The 21503-nt window shown below is 40.8% G+C and overlaps 1 protein-coding gene across 5 annotated transcripts in view; it reads left to right on the top strand.

Moving 5' to 3' along the window:
• marchf1 (membrane-associated ring finger (C3HC4) 1) overlaps nt 1-21503 on the top strand; it is a 136839-nt gene that overhangs the window by 41986 nt on the left and 73350 nt on the right. For 2 of the 5 annotated variants that reach the window (XM_034013705.3, XM_034908724.2), the window contains exon 2: nt 20006-20201. In XM_034013705.3, coding sequence (XP_033869596.2) covers nt 20106-20201 — 96 coding nt within the window. In that variant the 5' untranslated portion in view covers nt 20006-20105. Of the gene's footprint in view, nt 1-19313; nt 19774-20005; nt 20202-21503 lie in introns of those variants that run through there. The other 3 variants (XM_059002572.1, XM_059002551.1, XM_059002562.1) reach the window with 2 other exon arrangements.

The raw sequence follows: 21503 nt of genomic DNA, 5'->3' as shown, positions 1-21503 counted from the left end.
AGTCGGCGGGGGGGTTGCGAGCGGTGAGCCGGGGATACAGATAATAATTGGGCATGCTAAATTGGGGTGAAAACCGGGGTAAAAATAATTGGCGACGACTAAATTTAAAAAAAAAAAAAAAAAAAAAAAAAGCATATCTTCATGTTTGTAAGCAATTTTGCATGTGTAATAGGATGGAAGATATTGACCTCATTTAAGGTAACTTAAAATTGCTTGTGAGGTGGAAACAAATTGAAAGTAAGGATAAATTCAAAACAGAAATGGACCTTTAAATGTCTTGGGTCACAGGTGCCTTCACTGTCCTCATTGCATTAAGCAATGACACCAAGGTCATGCACGAACGGGAGGAGATGTATGAATCGAGAAAAGGTCAAACAGAAATTAAAAAGCTTGTTTGCTAGATTCTTCTGTGACTGAAATGCATAATTTTCACGTTGTACTGTGATAGGCATTCATTTTATAAAGCAACTTTATTTTCAGGTTCTTAATTTATTTCAAATGCTGTCACAATTTTACCATTTTGAGTTTTCCAGCTCGTCTGTATGACAATGTGCAATTTTGTGTTTAACTTGAAACAACCAGAGTAGATGTAAGGAAAATGCAATTAGGGTGTCACAATGTATACAGTCTTACTTGTGATAGATCTTAATTCTTCGTCAAAACTTGACATGTTGCACTTGTTTGGTCACTTAATAAATATGCTGGAAAGATGAAGAAACCACTGCACGAGTCACAGTAGATTTCAAGTGAACTTAATTTACATTGTCTCATCACTTGAAAGCAGAAAAACTACAAGAAATTCTTTGAAATAGTTGCTAGAAAGAGCCAAGGGAAGTGATGAAGATGAAACTGAACTGATGTTGTTTCTTACCAGTAAAGCAATTCATGAACGTACAGTGTATATTCTTCTGATATATTTATCATCCATGTGGGTTCATAGATAACCGTAACATGTTTAATAGATTTCCATTACATGAGAGTAGGTGTTAAAACTTCATGCTGATATTGGACTCTCGCCAAGATAAGCACCAACTAAGACATAGCTTCTTTACTGTAAACTAATGTCATCTGCATTTCCTTCCATCTGATGATGTAGATATCCTTCTGCCTGGTATTGATGGCTGAAGTGTAATGCTGGCTCCAGGGATCAGCCTAATTTGCCTCCCTTGCACATCAGCACACACAACGGCTGCAATGCTGGCTCCAGGGATCAACCATAGTGCAGCCTCCCTAGTGCATCAGCATGACCACCGTCTGGACTGAGCTGAGTAGGGTACTTCTCTGGGGTCTTCAAGGGGGCACCTTCCATCCTTGGTGTTTCGTCGACTAGCCCACGACACCTCGACAGTGATTCTGGCATCCCAGCATCACCCCCCTCCGTCCCCCACTCTGCTAAGCCCAGCTTACTTACCTTCCTTTACATCAATGTTTTTTTTTCTACGGTGCTTGAGGTCCCCAACCAGATTCTTTTCATCTCAACCAGAGCCAGTTTCTGCTCTTCTCTGCTGCTTCAGATAAGTTCTTCACTATGCGTCACAACTCTTGACCACTGAATCCAATGTCTCTGAGAAACCAGGTTGTGGAGTTTGCCACAAATCCTCGAGAACCCATCTCTACTGGGTAAACTTGGACTCTCCATCCTCGCTGTTCCACTTCAGCAGCTAGTTGAGCGCACTGAAGTTTCTTCCTTTCGTACGCAATCATCCACAGCATCCTCCCATGGCACTGTTAACTCTACCAGGTGAACAAGGCGTGCGGATCCAGACCACAAGACAATATCAGGTTGAAGGTTAGTGGTGGCAATCATCTCAGGTGGGAAAATAAGCCGTTGTCCAACATCTCCCAGCATTTTCCAGTCTCTAACAGCTTCCAGTTGTCCTAGACGAGTTTTGGTTTTAATACATTTTCTTGAAGGTTGCTCCCCAGGACGGAGGAATGTTGTTCTTTGTGTCATATATTGCTAGCATTGGTGACAACCTGTTGGTCATGCTGCGCTTGTCTTCCAATGCTAAGGTCAAACATCGCAGCACCTGGTCATGACGCCAAGTAAATTGTCCTTGGCAAAGACCCACCTTACATCCTGTCAAAATGTTTCTTAATGTAGCTAGCGATGAACACAAAGGACACCACGGATCCTCTCCTACCCATAGATTAAGGTTCTGTGATGGGAGAACATCATATGTTAACCTGATGAGGAAACTGATCCTGCTCTGTTCCATTTTCCATAGATCTCGCCAGCCGATCTTGCATTCTCTTCCATTTCGTCCATTCTCCCTGCTTGGCCTGGGAAACTGCCTTTATGCACCTCATCCTCCTGCTTTTGCACCTCGTTGACTACCAGCTTCCTCCTTTGAGCTGGGGCTGTCTTATGCCATGTAGGAGGAGCTGAACTGAGACCAAGGCCTCCTACTTCTTTCTGTTCACTATACAACTCATTTGTCTTTGCCAGAAGGAAGTTCTAAATCTGGATTTTCATCATTGCAAATCTATTTACAATGAGATGCAAATTCTGATATCTCCTGTATAACGAGCAGTAATTTATGCTGTTCGTAAACTTGCAGTGATATTATGGTAGTTGTTCACGAAAAAGAGCTGTTTAGTACATCGCACACAAAAATTATACGAAGGACGGAGGCTACGAATTTGCAATATTTATGAACATGTAAGTAATATTAGTACATAGAGCCCATTATCTTTCCCAACTTTGTCTAAAAATGTAATAATTAAGACGTGTAAGTATGCACACAAACTTAAATCTACAATATATACTTAAATAGGTTACATTTTTCCTTTTAAATATATTTTCAAGCATAGTTAGGAAAACTGGTGCATGCATTGCCATAATACAGAAAAAACACAGTTAATATGTACATAAGTCACGTTTATGCAGAATCCTGTGTTATGTATGAAAGAAATTTTAATATAATGCAAAAAATGACAGCAAAATCTTTCTGAAATACAGATGTACAGTAGAGCCTCACTTTTAATCGCCCATCTGTTGCTTGTCCTTGCCTGTGTCACACTCTATTCGTCAAGCAAAATAAAGCTGGTTCCTGCCCTTCAAACAGAAGCAGCCTCTCACCGGTCACCTCAAACATCGGACATTAATGCTTAAGTTTTCTATTGCTCGTTGAACATTTCGATACCTTCTGCTCCAGAAGGTAGTTTTGAAGTTGTATTGAGAGGAAGTTTCAATATCTTTGACATGGAGAATTCAAATTCAACCACAGAAACCCCTGGAAGACAATTAAATGTTAAGATGTGATGAAGCCGCATATCTGAAAATGAAGTTATGTTCCATAAACATGAGTCAATGCTGTATGATTAATGTTCCAGTAATTGATCCAAGACTTTTTAGAATCGATGCTTACAATAAAGTTTATCAGTTAGAATTATTTAGGCATATTGAAAGTGCTGAGTTACTATCTCTATCCAACTAAATGTAATTTGGACTTCCAAGTCAGGTGTAAAGATGACATCCTTGCAGTACACAGTAGAGCACATTATGATTTATTTAAATTCTCACAGCAATTTAGCTCTGATGTGTTGCAGCTTCTCGTTTCCAAGGGTAACTCAAAGGCAGCAGGTAACAAATCAGACACTGTGCATGTACTTGAATCAGATTAATTTAGATTTATTATACAACTAAAGACCACACTTCCGTTACACGTGAGATTCATGATACTTTTAGCTGCAAGTTTAGTTGGATAATGAGTCTGCCTTTCCCTTATTGTAAAAGCAATTTGGAATGACTCAGCTATTGTATATGAAGGGAGAGGGCAAGTCCCAGGTGTTATTTTTTTAATTCTGGGTAGTTTTCCAATTCATACTTAAAATGTTAATGTGCATTTTGTATTTCTGTATTCAATGTAAACAAAAAGCGCACCACCTTGGATCCAGAGCAGGTCGACAAGCTTGTATCCCTGGCAAACAACATGTAAATAAATTGTGCACATCGAAGAAAAATGACTTTATATCTTTGTTTTACAATGTATTTTTCAAACCGGGCTGCGTGCTCCGGCTGGGTTTCCTGATTGATGACCACATCTAGTCAATATAAGTCCAATCAGTGCCACCAGAGCTGATAAAACATTTTTATGCCAGTACTCCTACACTACCATGTGCAAAGCTATATTACAGTTAATTACCTCTAGCATTCCATTGTTGTGCACAAGCTTTTGCTGAACAGCAATGATATTAAAATAATCACGTCGGTGGGAGGAGAGGGAGAGAAAATTTCTGTGGGTGGTACAATCATCGATATTATCGACTTAATATAGGCTAAAAGATAGCATTATCTCCTTTTTGTGGAAAGACAAGAAATTGGCGCTTGAAAGAAAAATATTTCATAATGAGGGCCCCATCTGAATGTGTTTTTATTTCTTCTTGTGACAGGCTGACCGGGGTAAGGAGTCTCAGAGTCAGGATGTGCAGGGAAAATAAAAGACTTTTAATTAAACAGAATACATAAAACAAAAGGCACAATGGCCAACCAAAAAGACAAACACAAAAACAGGCTCTAAACAAACTATACCAAAAATAACCACTCACTCTCTCATACAGGTCTTCTCACTCTCATAAACACTCACCAACTAACATACCCAACCACTCCCTTTTATACAGGTGCCTGGGCTAATTGGGCAATTCGCACCTCATTAGCCCAGGCACATTCTACACATTCCTCACACAAACTCATTGAACCACACCCCAAACTCACTCTAAACAATACAAAAAACACAAAACCACCACAAAATAGGCTGCACCCCATCACACACCTCCCCTCCTTGTGCGCAGCACAACATGGCCTAAATGGCCACCTCCCCCCTTAAAGTCCCCAAATCGTCTCTTCTGGTGCTGGGGAGAGGGCAGAGGCTTCCCCTGGCGCACAAGCAGTCTGGTGGTCCCAAGCAAAGATAGTCTGGCAGCCCCGGGCCATAACAGCGGACCCTCGGGAGGCGGCAGCGGACCCTCGGGAAGCGACGGCGGCAGCGGACCCTCGGGAGGCGACGGTGGCAGCGGACCCTCGGGAGGCAAACTCGGGAGGGGAGCCCCTGGCCATGAAGGCGGTAGCGGGAGCTCCACTTCTCCCTTGTACTTTGTAAATGGTGACTCCCCAGGCGATGAGGAGCTCCAGGCAACCCCAGGCAAAGCAGGACCCTCGGCGACCCCAGGCGAAGCAGGACCTTCGGCGACCCCAGGATAAACAAAAGCTGAGAAACAGGCAACCCCAGGCGATGCGGAGCAGCAGGCAACCCCAGGCGATGCGGAGCAGCAGGCAGCCCCAGGCGATGCGGAGCAGCAGGCAACCCCAGGTGATACGGAGCAGCAGGCAACCCCAGGCGATGCGGAGCAGCAGGCAACCCCAGGCGATGCGGAGCGGTGGTGGTGTCGGAGACAGAGGCAGCTCCTGCTGCTCTGCTCCTGGCGGTGGAGGTGTCGGAGACAGAGGCAGCTCCTGCTGCTCTGCTCCTGGCGGTGGAGGTGTCGGAGAAAGAGGCAGCTCCTGCTGCTCTGCTCCTGGCAGTGGAGGTGGCGGAAAGGCTGCCGACTCCTTCGGCAGTGGTGATGGGGCTGATGCTGGCCACTCAGAGGGAGTAATGAAGGTACCTACCCACAATTATAGCAGCACTGTGTTATTTCAATACACGTCCCCAAAGTCTTAGATATAGCTCCAGCTGATTCTGAATGTTTGCAGAATGGACATGTATCAAATAAATTAGCAAATGAGATTCGGAAACGATGTATTTCCTTTAGGAATGAGGTCTTTGAGGAGGATCCGACCTAAAAAAAAAAAAAAATTGCATTTTTTCATTCTTCGTATTTTATTATTATTATTTATTTCTTAGCAGACGCCCTTATCCAGGGCGACTTACAATCGTAAGCAAAAACATTTCAAGCGTTACAATACAAGTAATACAATTTGCATTTCCTGACACAACACATGCACAATCGTCTACACACCGTTGAGTGGGAAAGTCGAATTTGGCCACAAATTCCATCTCCCTATCAGTTTCTGAACTGATGTTGAAATATTGTATGGCATTATTTCGGATGTTCCCTGTGTACAGTCACACTGAGTAAGAACACTCAATTGCTGAGTAAAATTTTTATTTAAACTGTTAATGACACAACTTCGATATTTAACAAGGAAAGCACACATGATGCATAATTTACTATACGGCGTGAGGTTGCATTATAATAACGTTCGTGGTTCCAGTTCAGCCTGTAAATCCATGTAACTTGTGGCAGGGGAATGGTATGTTTTTCATTCCGTTTGTAGATTTTTGCTTGCCATTGTAACTGTGTCTGTTTGGCTGTTTTTGTTATTTCTGTACCCTAAAGGTGTCTGATAACAAAAACACCCAAACAGCCAAAGTTACAATGGCAAGCAGTGTTGCCGTCTCACAAGAACAAAAAGCGGCACTGCCTTTCAAAACAAGCCTAAAACATTTCAGAGGGGGCATCTACAAATGGAAAGAAAAACATACCGTTCCACTGCCATATTGAAGTTGTGTCATTAACAGTTTAAATTCAAATTGAAAACCAAATACGAAGGGTGAAAAAATGCAATTTTCCTCAAAGACCTAATTCCAAAAGGAAATACATCATTTCTGAATCTCATTTTCTAGTTTATTTGATACATGTCCATTCTGCAAACATTCCGAATCAGCTGGAGCTATATTTAAGGCCCTGTCCATACTATGCCTTTAAACTGTATTAGTTGCATTTAAACTGGCTTAAAAGTGCTAAATACGGTTAGCGTCCACACTACGCAACGTTTAATACTGTACTCGACAACCGTACTCGAGACCACTTCGGGCTAGAAATAGGCTCAGGCAAGATATAAAGGTAAAAACAAAGATTGTTTTAATTAATAGCTTTTTTCTGAGGTTAATTATGAAAACAGAATCCGCTCAATTTGTTTAAAGGGCCGTCACCTGATTAAAAATATAAGCCCTACTTGTGCGTGTGTGTTTGCATTTACTTTATTCCAAAATACTTGTTTTATTTCTTTTAGCAATATGCACTTCTATTAATATGAAGCATAACACATTGTTTTAAAATAAAATACAGTGCACGGTGGGATTAAACCGTTTTTGAGTACAGTTCTCGAGTTCGGTTAAGTAGTGTGGACAGGGTCTAAGACTTTGGGGACGCATATTGAAATAACACAGTGCTGCTATAATTGTGGGTAGGTCCCTTCATTATTTGGAAATGAGAATAACTCTGTCTTCGTTTCCTTTTTCTGCAGCCACTTACAAAGCACAAATGTGTTTTTTTTTTAATTGAATGACACATTAATCATAATAATACATCTAAATGCAAAGGAAACATGTACAGTGTGAAAAACGAAAGCAGGTACAATTTCCTGCCTTATGGAAAATTAGACCTCAACACAAAACTCAAAGGGCCTGATGTGGCCCCGGAAGCCATTTGGAGATGTCTGCGTTACAGGTGCTCGGTTAGACTGTCGAGTCCCATGGCTGATTAATTTTTCTGAATATAAGTTGCTGCTTTTGCCCTAGTGGTCAGTGACGTTCTTTTTTTTAAATTTCACAATTCAAAATAAAATACATAGTTACAGAAAGACAAAGGTGTGTTTCAGAGGCAAACATTTAGTTTTGGTAACAATTTATGCATTATTATTTGAATTATTTTTTATCCACGTTTTGCATTCACTGGTTGCCTACGAGGGCTTGAGAGGAGGCGAAATTGGGAGTGAGATATTGAGAGTGAGACAAGATGAGAGGATTTCACTGGTTGCTTATGAGGCTTGAGAGGGGCGAGAGATTTGAGAGTTTAAGAGTGAGACGAGTTTGAGAGGGATGGCGAAATTGAGGAATGGAGTTGGGAATGGTGCTTAGTAACATTGAGGTTAGATACTGATAGCAGGACGAGATAGGGTAGATGAAGAGCTTTCCCTTCTCATCGGGTCAGGCAGCATCCTCTGGCTGCGAGGTGACGTAGAGAGGGAGACACGAGAAGAGAAAAGGATTAGATATAAACACTTTCCGCCAGGTCAGGCAGCATCCTCCAACTGCTGGGCGACGTAAAAATCTGACTCTCGCTCCCGACGGGTCAGGCAGCATCCTCTGGCTGCTGGGCGTTTAGTGGAGCAAGAGACAGGAAGGGAAACTTCTGGATCTTGATGTAACTGTCTGTTTTTGAAGTCCTGATGAAAAGGAGGGTTATTTCCGGGGACTTGAGTGAGGTCAAAGCACCGCAGGCTGATGGCTGAGAAACTGGAGATTCAGATGAGATTGGTTGTCTTGATGGAAAGGAGGATGCGAGATTCTCAGGTGGACCTCGGGGATTGAAAGGAGCGGGTGGGGGGGACGGGGACTGGAGGCGGAACGGGTGCTGGATACCTGAGAGATAATTCCTGATGGAGGAAGGGGCCAGGTTAAGGGATAGCCTTAGGTCTGTGATAAAGGTGAGGAGGTGCTGAAGGTTATAGGTGGTGAGAGAGATCCGATTCTGGGCACAGAATGAGGTGAAGGAAGAATAAGGCAGTAGAATAAGAAGAGCGAGTGGAAGGGGAGAAGGCATTCTCCCTGAAGCTGCGGGCCGACTGGAGGATGCCGGAGAGTGTGGAGTTTAGTGGAACACCAGTTGATTGAAAGGAGGAGCTTGCCGCTGGTTGGGGTCTGCTTCTGGGACCAGGCTGTGAAACTTGTGGACCATCACACAACCTCCACCATGTTTAACACTGGGCATGTTTACCTTTTTTTTACTGCAAGGTGTAGTATTCTGTAGTAAAATTACTACAGCTGGCCAAAGTCCAGTATCTGGGTGCACGGAATGGTTCACAAGACCTCATGGTTGATATGGCTTAACGCTCCAAGTCTATCCATTGTATTCCCCTTGATGTCCTTGTAACTGTTCCTTTTTGCTATTTTTTTTTTTTTTTTTTGCTTTTTTTTTTCAACCGATAAATCAACTGGTGCTGTCATGGTAAGTTCACAGGATGCACTCTGTTCCTTTGGGAGTCCTGCAGAGGAAGTGCTTCACAAGAGCAGTTAGACATAGTACTTCCATGGTCAGGTCACTGAATAGACAGAGCAGCCTTTTGTGAGGGTAGAGATTAAAGAGTGAAAGATGTCTATTGATATAGGGAGCCAGGAGGGAGCAACAGGGGGGATGGGGGCTCTTGAGGATCTCTGAGTGTCAAGCAAACTGATGTAGGCTTTAACGGTAGTGGGGGCTAAGTGAAGACAATCCCTTGCATGGGCGATGGAAGCTAGAATCCATTGCTCATTAAATCGGAATGGGATGTATTTGTTTTGAGTGCAGAAAGTTGTAAATGTTTTCTATCCAGTGGTAAGATTTGGTCGCTTGGGCCAAGAGTGTGGCCATGTAGTGATGAGCAGATTGCAGAAGTTTGGAGAGTGTTGTATTTAGTTGAACGAGAGTTTGAGGAGGGCTGAGGTGGCAGCTGGAGTTGAACAAATATATGAAATCGACTGTGGAGTTGTTTCTGGAAACAAAGGCAGGGAGATGAGATGTCAACCATCCTGTGTTAGTTAATATGGGATCGATCAGTGGTTTGCTACCATCATGTCTGTTTGGAATGGAAAAGGTGAACTCATAATCAGAGATTTGGGTTTCACAACTCCAGTCATTCTCCTAATAGTGGAACTCTTTAATTCATAAATCAAACAGATTTCCAGTCTCGTACCATGTATTAAACCTTGTAGTATCTGAGAGGATGAGTGGACATATGACTAAATTGCTGAGGAAGTCAAGCTCGCCGTGTATATATATATTTTAGATCCAGGTATTGGAGGAAAGCTGGAGCGTTGGAAGCTGTAGAGGAGAGCAGTTGCAGATTTAAACAGTAAACTAAAGCAACTTTTGTATGCTGCAATAGTGAGCAGATCTGAAGAGGGAGCCGAGATTTGCTGTATTGAGGAGATATTAACAGTAGTGGCAAGATCTGCTGAATGGGCAGAGATCTGAGGGAGTAAACGATGGAATGCTGTCAGTAGTGTGCAGTGGCCTGCTGTAGAGAGCAGAGAGCTGCTGAATGCAGTGGAAATTGGTATTTGAGAGTTAAGGCGTATTTAGATGACGTCGGAGATGGGGCTGCCTTTGGGCAGAGATGAAGAATGCATAGATCTGAGGCCGCTGCAGAACCTGAGAGGATGAGAATGCGTTGCTCGGAGGCTGCTGCAAAAACTACTGATTTGATCAGGAGCAGTCTAAGAGTGTATTGTCTATTGCGGTGTAGGAGGATGCTTTGACTGAAATGTTAATAATCGTAGGACATAGTTTCTGTATGTGCCTGGAAGCTCAAATTGAATAAAATGGACTTTGAAAGTTGTATTAAGTGCCTTGATTGCAGTACTGAGGCACAGGCTCACATTGCCTGTTAAAGCTGCCTGGTCGCCATGGCAACTTGCCACTCCCAGTAGTCACTCGATGAGGCTTTGCCGTGGTAACCATGGTCTGTGAGGCACCGGTGGGAAAGAGTTGCAGTACAGCAGTGATGTTGGAACAGCCTTTCTGATGAAAACGCAGACCAAGTTGAGAATGTCACTGTGCTTTGAGCGGCGCAGACTGAGCAGGTAGGAAAATAGCTGATACTATCTTGCGAGCGCTGAGTAGAGTAATGGCCTGCAGTGAAAGGAGCGAACAACAAAAAACAAACACAGACAAGGAAGCGGAAATAGTGCTGAGTTAAAGTAGAAAAAGAGAGAGATAGACAGGAGGGGCAGCCAATAACATACGTGGAGCAGCGCTGGCCATGCCCTAATAATTGACGAGGTGAGCGCTGCGTTGTGTGGTTGGCTGGAAATACTAAATGAGGCTGAACTGGGATCAGCTTCCACCCGGAAGAGATCGCGGACGCTTACCCGTCAGGACGCCACAGAGGGAAGGTAAGACTGGCTAAAGAAAAGGATTTAGGATAAGAAAAATGCAGGGCAAAGCGGGAGAGAGCCCTATACGTCATCCCCCGAATTACGCCTAAAGGCTAACATTTAAACTTGTGGTCCTGTAGTTCTGAGAGAGATATATTCACGGTTACACAGTACTTAATATCTATGTTTATAAACTTCGTAAGGCATAATTAGACAATAAAGATGTTTTATGTTTTTAAAAAGTAGTCTTGACATAAAGTTATTGCTTTATTAAAATATAATAAACTCCTCATAAACTAACCTGCATATAAGTTAAGAAAGACAAGAGTCAGCGTTGCTGCTTTCACCCCAGTGGTCAGTGATGTTCTGAAGAGCGAGTAACAATGCAGACCTACATCTGCCTCTCTTGAATGGCGCCACCAACAGGCTGCCTCCTAGACTACAGGAATTCAGTTTACACACACAAAAAAATGCATTTTTCAGATATTACACCAGATTAAAAAGTACATTTACTTAAATCTTGTGGGTGCTACATCTGCAGGAAATGAAAGTTGTAAGCACTGTTCTTATGTTCTCCCATGGGTTTTAGGATGATAGTATTTGAAAGAAAAAGTATATTGGCTAAATCTTAATGATGCAATTATTCAAAGCTTAATGTAGCCAGTAGAGCAGAAATGTGTTGTTAATGTAGGAATGCTAACCTGTATTTCACCTTAATTAGCACTTATAAACCTGTTCAGCCAGGTCTGTTCTCATTTTTTACAATGAAGAATGGTACAATTATGTCTCTCTGTACTCATTTGTACCGTGCAGACAAAAGAGTCTGGAATAATTCTAAACAATTCCCAGAGCACACATCTCTGTGGGTTAGTGATGCTTTCAATGATTACATCTGCATTTTAGTTGATACCCTATTCCCAGAGCCAAAAACAGAAAACCTTACAGGCTGTCACTAAAATACATGATTGAAAAATAGATCCAAGGCCTTTCTAGCATCTCAGTGGATATATTCATACAATCAAGTATTTATACTATTAGTAATCAGCAACACAGAAGCTGTGTACAATATTTCATTCCATCAGTCTTTTTTCATTGCGGTAGAGATAACTCAAGGAGATCATGACAGTTTAGGGTGCCAGGCTAGGGGTGATGGAACATAACTGACCCACACATTCAGGACAGTCCTGTCGAGATGGGTGGTCAGCCTACATTTACCTTGAAACAGTACACTGATGAAAACACTTGCTTTTTACTCAAAACTGTAAAAATAAACCAATGAAACTAAAGAGTAACATCCATTGCACACAATATAAATCTGTTACAGAGCTTCTTGTTTTAACAGTTAGCCTTTAAATAATAAATATGAATCTTAGCAATAAGACTTAAATCTTCTTTCCTATTGTCATGGGGTGATATTACGGAGGGTGTGGCGAGGTGGCGGTTCCCATTACCTTAGGCTGGGGAGAAACCAAATGCCAAGCTGCCAACTCCTTCTTATAAAAAACGTCTTCCAAAGTAAATGTGGAGCAGCTTGTATACACAAGGATTATAGAATGGAATCCTTTTCCCAAGTGATTCCTGTCAACTGACTGCTCAACAACATAAAACCTACAGTATACACCTATTTGTCTACTTTCATTATGACAACACACCTTTATAATATTTACTGTATTTTTATTGTCTCTCATTTTAATTTGCTGTTACTTACTACTGATTTTATTGTACTTTGTAACAACTGCAAGTTGCCCTGGATAAGGGCGTCTGCTAAGAAATAAATAATAATAAAAACGAATAATATAAATATTTTAAATATTATTCATAAATACATTTTTATATAAGAAGTGTTTTTTTTTCAGAATATTGGACACATTATAAAAAGGAGTGTGGGTAGGTAATTGAAGTAGTTGGAACGAGGGTAGCCTCTTCTGCATGTATTGCAATACTGTATTCACAGCTGAAAAGAACCCTCTCCTGGAAGGAATACACTTGCTGTAGCAATTGGTCCTGCTGCACGTGTGCCAATCTCCAAATCTCGCTTGAGGACAAATCTGACCCTTTCCATCAGACTCTACATCCAGCCCTCCTGCAGCTCCTTCAAAATTCTTGTTCCAACAATACAAGACTCCCCTGCTGACAGAGATCTGTGTCCTCGAATATCAATGGAATGGTTTTCTATAGCCATGGCTTTTTCACTGCAAAGCCTATTTGAAGTTCACCATTCCAGGCAGATACAGGTGCTCCATCAATGCCACTGGATCTGAACTCAGAAGATCCTGCATCATTTAATTTCTCTCACTGCTCAGCCTGAGGAAAGCCTTGGACGTGCCTAAAACAGCAGAACTCAGAGTTTCTTCTGCAATTGCTGTTTTCTAACATAAGCCAGAAACTTTAAGAAATCTAGTTCTGAGCTGGACTTGGGGGCTTGTTCAGGTACGCAGAGCTGGGAACTTTTATTATTAATCATAAAGAACTTCATACATTTTTAGTCTATTCTCTTTCTCCCAATCTTGGAGAAAATCAAAGGGAGCCAGGCTAGAAGGAGTGAATATGGATTTTCTTCTCGCAGTCTCAGCCCAGAAACAGGGCCATGCTGGATTGTACATGCTTTGCACCAGAGTGAAGTAAGAGAGAGGGGCCAGAAGAGGTTCTTTTGAAACTCAGTGGCTGAATAGTGTTCAAATATTGAGAATAGCATTCAAGCAAGTTCAGGACAGGAGGTGCTAAATCTGTCACTTTACTGGAGTGTGTCTAGAATATTAATCTGTCATTCTTGAATAATAGGGATTGCCAGTTACTAGGTGATATGCATATCAAAGGAAACAAGTCATGATATAATCAGGATGATGTAAAATATATGTTTTGTTTTAACATTTTTGTTTTTGCTACCCATTTCTACAAAGTTTGTACTTTATTTCAAGTTTTTGACTGAACAGGCTGCAGGGTTTACAACAACATTGATTGCTTACTGTTTTATAAAGTAAATACTTTTTTTTTGTTATTGCACAATTAAATTAATACTGGTATTTAAGTAACATTTAACTTTCCATCTTTGTAGCAATAAGAAAGCCAAATGAATGTACTTTCAGGGAACTATTGGAAGGGTGGATTTTTTTTTTAAAAAATGAGAGTCATACTAAAATGTCATACATATAGGAAGTGTTTGACTCTCCTCTGGTAAATTATCGAATTGTAGACTGCAGATAGAACAAACCACCACCCCAATTTGATACTGGAATGAGTTTTACAGATATTTTTATGGTCCCAATGTTGCATACCAGTTTCATATTGCACATTCTGTTATGTATGACCTGCACAATTTATAGTGCTTAATTTATTTTAAATGTCTTAATTTATTTTATAAATCATTGTGCTGAAATTTGATTAATGTGTTCTCTGTACACATTAAATAATGAAAAATATAAATCATTAGAGTAGGCCTACAGAGTAAACTGTACAATAGTAAAATCAAATTAATACTTAGCTTAGCTTTCTTCTTACTTTAGCTTATAGGCTACTGGTAACACAAAATAATTAATGCTGCTGCATTGTACACATTACTGTATAATAAGAAAATAAGAAAATATTATTTAAAATGAGTTTAGCACACTTTTTTAAAATTATTATATATTTTTTTTTTTACAGTAGCCTACTTAGTACACAGTTAACATGAGATAGATCATGGTGCTGCATTGGCACATTATGATACTATACAGTACATTACATATACTGCACACAGAAATACATCATTTTTAAATTTACATAGAACATCTTACAGTGTACATGTGGCTGCAAGTAAAACATAGCTTACCTGCTACTGACTCAGACTTTCTTTGCAAAAGCAATTACAGACTTCAAATTCAGAATTGTTATTATTGTAGTTCACATCTTGCATTTCAAACCACTTTGAGTCCATCAGTGTTTCTGAAAGCTTCTCGCCCTTTACCAACCGATCGATCGCAGTTAATTTATACTCTGTAGGGTATGAGTTCATAGGAAAGAGAGATGTCAAACTAACCTGCTTTATTTTTTTGAGGATGCAACATTGACAATGGATAAGTGCAAAGCATATGACATGGTTTATTTAGATTTCCAGACTGATTTATTTAGAATTCTCAAACTGAATGCAGTAGGGATTCAAAGAAATGCATGCACATGGATTAGGGAGTGGTTAACATGTAGAAAACAGAAAGTACAGATTAGAGGAAAAACCTCAAAATGGAGAGGTAACCAGTGGAGTACCACAGAGATCAGTATTAGGTCATCTGCTATTCCTAATCAACATTAATGACTTAGATTCTGGTTTAGTAAGCAAACTTGTTAAATTTGCAGACGACAGAAAAATAGGAGGAGTGGCAAAAGCCGTTGCAGCAGCAAAGGTCATTCAAAATTATCTAGACAGCATTCAGAACTGGGCAGACACATGGCAAATTACATTTAATATAGAAAAGTGTAAGGTACTACAGGCAGTCAAAACAAATGTCCTGAAATTGAAGAAGTGAAAAAGATCTAGGAGTTTATGTTTACTCAGAAATGTCTTCATCTAGACCAGCGGTTCTCAAACTGTATCCTGGGGGGCGTTAGAAGGTTCTGTAACTGATTAGAAGGCCTTCTTTGTTGTTCTCCAAGTTAACGAGTTACTGTAAATGAGATACTGTTTTAGCAGACATATTAAATTAAGTAAACATTTATTTAAATGTTTTTAGAATTGAAAGTATAAATGCAGAACTGTGACTTTTTTTGTGAACGTGCTGTGAAAAAAATCCCCCAACGTATAAATCCACAGTATTTAATACCAGCCAGAATGTCCCATTATACGGTATATTAACTTAAAACAAATCTTTATGTTAACACCTCCAGGCATGTCAAAGTTTGTAGATGGCGCTGTGCATCTGACTGGTGCCTTTTAAGCTTGCATATTTTTGGATGAAGTCTGCTGCCATCTAATAATGTATGTTGTTTATCAGCTTACTATGTAGTAAGCGTTGGTCACAATTGGTAAACTGTAATTTACAGTGTTACGTTTGCTCTTATTACGATGGCTGGTTCGTGCAAAAAAAGAAAAACAGCAGTGACATACAGAGAAGTTGCAAGCATGTTGGATTTTCTTTTACCAGTGTATGTACGTATTGTAGCAATCTGGACTATGTGTGTTATGTGTTACATGGTTTTGTGTTGCTCTTCCATGTTTTGTCAATGTCCTGGGTGCCTGTGCATGTGAACGAGTGCACCTGTGGGGTGGGGGAGAGCGTGATCGAGTCGTGGTCCCATTGTGCTTGTGAATGTTGTCCAATAACGTGTCTTGTCTAAATGTTACATGTTTTCACAGGGTTTTGAGTTCTAAAGGGGCAGCTTGCATGCTGCTGTGGGCTGTGTTGTGGTGTGCTGACCTTCTCAATAAAACCTGAATGAGATATTGCTGCGGTTGTCTGCCTCCCATTTATTTATCCCGTAATGCTACAGTGGTAATCAGAAGTGGGACAGAACAAAAGCGTTGGGGACGAACAGAAGGAGCCAAGGGAAGACCTACTGGAGCCGGCATGCAACCAGAGAGAGTAGTGGACTCCGACGGGCGCTGAAAACTGCCCGGGAATCGAGTGCATGCCGACAAAGGAACAGAGCGTCTCCAGAGAGTGGTAACGAGATCGGGTCAGCTCACTGGATGGAAAACAGGAGCAGAGTCAGAGGGAGCGTGGCGCCTGAGCCAGAACGACAGGGCATCTCCAGGCCGAGTAGCGGAACCAGAGGGAGGACAGCATGCCGACGCAGAATGGCAGGACCCAACTGAAAAGGACAGCGGAGCTGGAGGAAGCTTGGCGCCCCGAGGCAAAATGGTGGAACTCAGCCAGGCAGGGCAGCGGAGTCAGAGGGAACACTGCACGTCAACACTGATTGACAGGGCTCGTCCAGCCAGGGTGAGATGGCACAGATGTACCGCAGCTGTCACCCTGGCAGATGGTCGCAGCACGGAGGACATGACAGCACAGCCGGGGGGGCAGGGTTCAACCTCCCCAGAAGCAGCTGACAGCGCTGCGACCGTGCCCACAACTTGGCAGTCGCATCCCAGGAAAGCCTGTCAGGACAGCCGGGGGGTGGGACCCAAACCCAAGCCCCTCCTGAAGTAGCAGACCACACACACAGTTCTAGGGACCAGCTACAGGCTGCTGGTGTCTAGTTCATGAGTTCATCTTGGCCAACCTTGCGGCGAATAACAGATCGCTTTGGGACTGTAGCATTGTCTCTTGGGGGATGAAGAGAACTGAGGGGGGAGCTGTGTAGTGATCTGGACTATTTGTATTACAGTGCCTATAGTAAGTATTCACCCCCCTTGGATGTTTTCACAGTTTGTTGTGTTACAACCTGAAACCTTGACGCATTTAAATGGGATTTTTTCGCCTTTGATTTACACAACCTACTCAACACTTTCAATGTGTTAAAAAAGGGGGGGGGGGGGACAAATCAATTAAAAATAAAAACCTGAAATGTCTTTGCTATGACACTCCTAAATAAGCTCAGGTGCAACCAATTACCTTCAGAATTCACACAATAAGTTAAATGGAGTCCATCTGTGTGCAATAAAAGTGGTTCACATGATTTCAGATTAAATACACCTGTCTCTGTAAGGTCCCACAGTTGGGTAGTGCATTCAAAGCAAAGATACTACCATGAAGACCAAGGAGCTTTCAAAACAACTCTGGGATAAAGTTGTGGAAAGGCACAGATCAGGGGAGGGGTATAAAACGATTTCAAAGGCATTGAATATCCCTTGGAGCACAGTAAAGTCAATCATTAAGAAGTGGAAGGTATACGGCACCACCCAGAATCTGCTTAGAGCAGGAGTCCTCCCAAACTGAGCAGCCGGGTAAGAAGGGCATTGGTCAGAGAAGCCAGCAAGAGGCCAATGACAACTCTGAAAGACCTACAGTGTTCCATGGCTGAGATGGAAGAAACTGTCCATGCGTCAACAATAGCTCAGGTACTCCACCAATCTGGCCTGTATGGAAGAGTGGCAAGAAGGATGCCATTTCTGAAAAAAGCCCATGTAAAATCCTGCTTGGAATTTGCAAAAAGGCATGTGGGAGACTCTGAAAAGATGTGGCAAACGATTCTGTGGTCCGATGAAACAAAAATTGAACTATTTGGCCTAAATGCAAAGCGTTATGTCTGGCGCAAACCCAACACAGCACATCAACCAGGTAACACCATCCCTACTGTGAAGCATGGTGGTGGCAGCATCATGCTATGGGGATGCTTTTCATCGGCAGGGACTGGGAAGCTTGTCAGGGTAGAAGGCAAAATGGATGGAGCTAAATACAGGCAAATCCTTGAGGAAAACCTGCTTCAGTCTGCAAAAGACCTAAGACTGGGACAGAGATTCACCTTTCAGCAGGACAATGACCCCAAGCACACAGCCAAAGCGACACTGGAGTGGCGTGAATCCGATTGAGAATCTGTGACAAGACTTGAAGATTGCTGTCCACCAACGATCCCCATCCAACTTGACAGAGCTTGAACAATTTTGCCAAGAAGAATGGGTGAATATTGCACGATCCAGATGTGCAAACCTTGTAGAGACTTACCCCAAAAGACTCACAGCTGTAATTGCTGCCAAAGGTAGTTCTACTAAGTATTGACTTGAGTACTTGGGGTGAATACTTATTTAATTTTTTTTTTTTCATTAACTGTTGTTTCACAATAAAAATTCTCTTGCCTCTTCAAAGTGTTGAGTAGGTTGTGTAAATAAAAGGAAAAAAAAAATCCCATTTAAATGCATCAAGATTTCAGGTTGTAACACAACAAACTGTGAAAACGTCCAAGGGGGGTGAATACAGACAACATCTTTGCTCACGTAACAAGGTCCAGTAGTATAATAATGTATGAGATTTTCTCTCTCGCCATCGGCGTTACATATGAAGTCTGCAACGTAAAGTAGATGAACAAAAAACAAAACAGGAATTAAAAAGACTTAAGATACCGCCAAATCTCACATAAAACACAAAACATAACAAAATCAGACAGGCAGACAAACAGACAGAAACAAACCCCACAAGTGCTTTCTTTCTCTCTCTTCCAAACAAATGCAGTTTGTCTATAAATACACCGTAAATGGAAATTAGTTAAATAAAAATGTTCGATGCCATCTTGCTCCCGCCCTCAGATGACACAATAAAACACGTGAACAAAGTATTAAACACATTTGCACTTTGTGTCGTGTTTAAACAATAATTCAATAGTGAATAAACAATAATAATAATAATAATAATAATAATAATAATAATAATAATAATAATAATAATAATAATAATAATCTACTGTAAGTGACATTAATGATATGATAAACAATATTGTAAAGTGAAAATAGAAATACATTAAAAGTAACACAGTGTTACAATACTGCTCCATGTCATTTCGTAAGGCCGAGCATTAGGGAACTCAGGTTTCTGCTAGTGCCCATTTTTAAGGTTTTGTAAGTTTGTATTGAAAAAAGTAATGTAACTAAAATGCATGCTTCTTTTAAACGTATATTTTATTACAACATTCATATATTTGCGTACACTCATAATCCTGATCATTATTGTAAAATACTGTACATGATATTGTAAAAGTAACACCAATATCCATGTCTTTTTACACTTTTGTTGCCCCTCAGTTCAAGCAGATCCTTTGATCAAAGTAGATTACATGCATGAATGACACAGCAGGCTTTCTGTGCTTCTCAAGAAGGATGGGATTTGAGTCTAAAATAGACACTAAGCCTTTTGAGCCTCATGCTTATTTACCCAGTCAGTACGATTAAGAGTCTCTGGGCACAGGCATTTGCCACTCCAAATGTGGGAGTCTGTCATCAACAGAAGCAAGGCATAATAAAGGCCTGCAAGACCAAGGCTTCCTCTGTTTCCATGACAGTTATTAGGTACTATAGAAATTGAACTGGCTCCCACACTGGACCAGGGGGCTTTAGTGTCAGAGCATGCTTGTAGTGACTTCTATTAAATCATCTTTGGCATAAAGCTTGATTTTGTCTATGACAGCTTGTGCACTTTGCAAATGTATGCAAACACGATGACTGCAGATACAGGGTGTTATTTTTTATTGATTTTTTAAAACTTCTGGATTATTATTTTTTGTCTTTCTTTTTTTGTTAGAATGGAGCTGGCCAAAGTAAAGAAATGAACAATGATGCAGATAGGTTGCTTTGGAGGAGTGAAGGAATCGGCTGCCTAATCAGGTATCGTACACAATAAGATGCCTCTTCAACAGATCTCTGTAGTTCCAGCCAGGGAAACGGCCAGCAATGGGAGAAGTTCAAGCAGAAACAAAGAGAAAAACAAGGATATAGAGGTAAGGTTTTTTTTTTTTTGTTTCTCAAAACAGTCAAACAGAAATTATGTCAGCACTGTTCATGTATGATGCGGAAGTAAGAAAAAATTGATTTAAAAAAGTCACTGGAGTAAGTAACTTAATGATGTGTTTGTCATTTCAATTAAAAGAAAAAAAAACTTGATTTTGTATGTGTATATTGGTCTTTTCATTTGATTAATTTCTTCCAAACTTTACAATGGATGAAGTGTCAATTAGCTAAACAAAAAAATATAAATAATACATTTAGTGGCAACATGAAATACTGACACATTAGAGTGCCTTGAAGTCTTATTTAAATAACATTAAAATCATTTCTGGAATGTTAACTTCATCCTGTGTGTTCATTTATCAGTCATACAGCATAATAAACTGCTGTGCTTGCCTGTCCTTACAATGTGGTTTATAATTCATACTGTATGTTAATTAATTAATCTAAATATTAGCTGTTGTTAGGCTTGTCACCTGGCTCCATAATGTTGGGACACTAAGACAGGCCAGGTTTTAAACCACAAAAGAACCAGTTTTAATCAAGAAGTACAGTAAGTGTGAACTGCATGAGTGGCTTCAATAAATGTATTTATTTGTTTAATTGTGGTGGCAATGCTATCCAGAGAGCATCATAACAACATGGATTAAAATCATATTGCGTAAACAAAGTAGTGCAATACAATCCTTGCTTTGTAGTATTGTTTCTGATTGACATAAAACCAAAGTAATACTAATCTACATGGTTCTAAAACCAAGGTAAGCCATTACACTAAAAATGAGGCACACAGGCAGTCTAAATATAATAAATATATACACAGATGTTTTAAAAGTGGATAAACCTTTTTGGAGAAATCAACAAAAAAACAGAAGGGAGACTACATCAAAACACGAACTCAGGTAGCCTTTATATGTATTTATCTAAATGCTAGAAGTCTCAAAAACATTGTTAGAACTTGAATCTATTGCACTAACAAGTAATTACGATGTGTTAGGCGTTACAGAAACTTGGCTATCCAAGAGTGATGGAGACGAATATAATATTAGTGGGTATACACTCTATAGGAAAGGCAGGACAGAAGAGGCAGAGGAGTAGTGCTATTCATCAAAAATAGTCTTGAAGCCCAGGTGTTAAATCTAGAAGAAAAAAACAACGCAGAATCAACATGGGTCAGAATAATGGACAAAAACTCAAAGGGCATAATAATAGGGGCATGCTACAGACTGCCAAATTCAGACACCGAGCTAAATAATCTGTTATACAAGGACATTAGAAATGTGTGTAGCAAAGTAGAA

This window comes from Acipenser ruthenus, chromosome 2, assembly GCF_902713425.1.
Source record: "Acipenser ruthenus chromosome 2, fAciRut3.2 maternal haplotype, whole genome shotgun sequence".
Taxonomy (NCBI): Eukaryota; Metazoa; Chordata; class Actinopteri; order Acipenseriformes; family Acipenseridae; genus Acipenser; species Acipenser ruthenus.
This window is presented reverse-complemented; position numbering and strand designations above follow the sequence as displayed.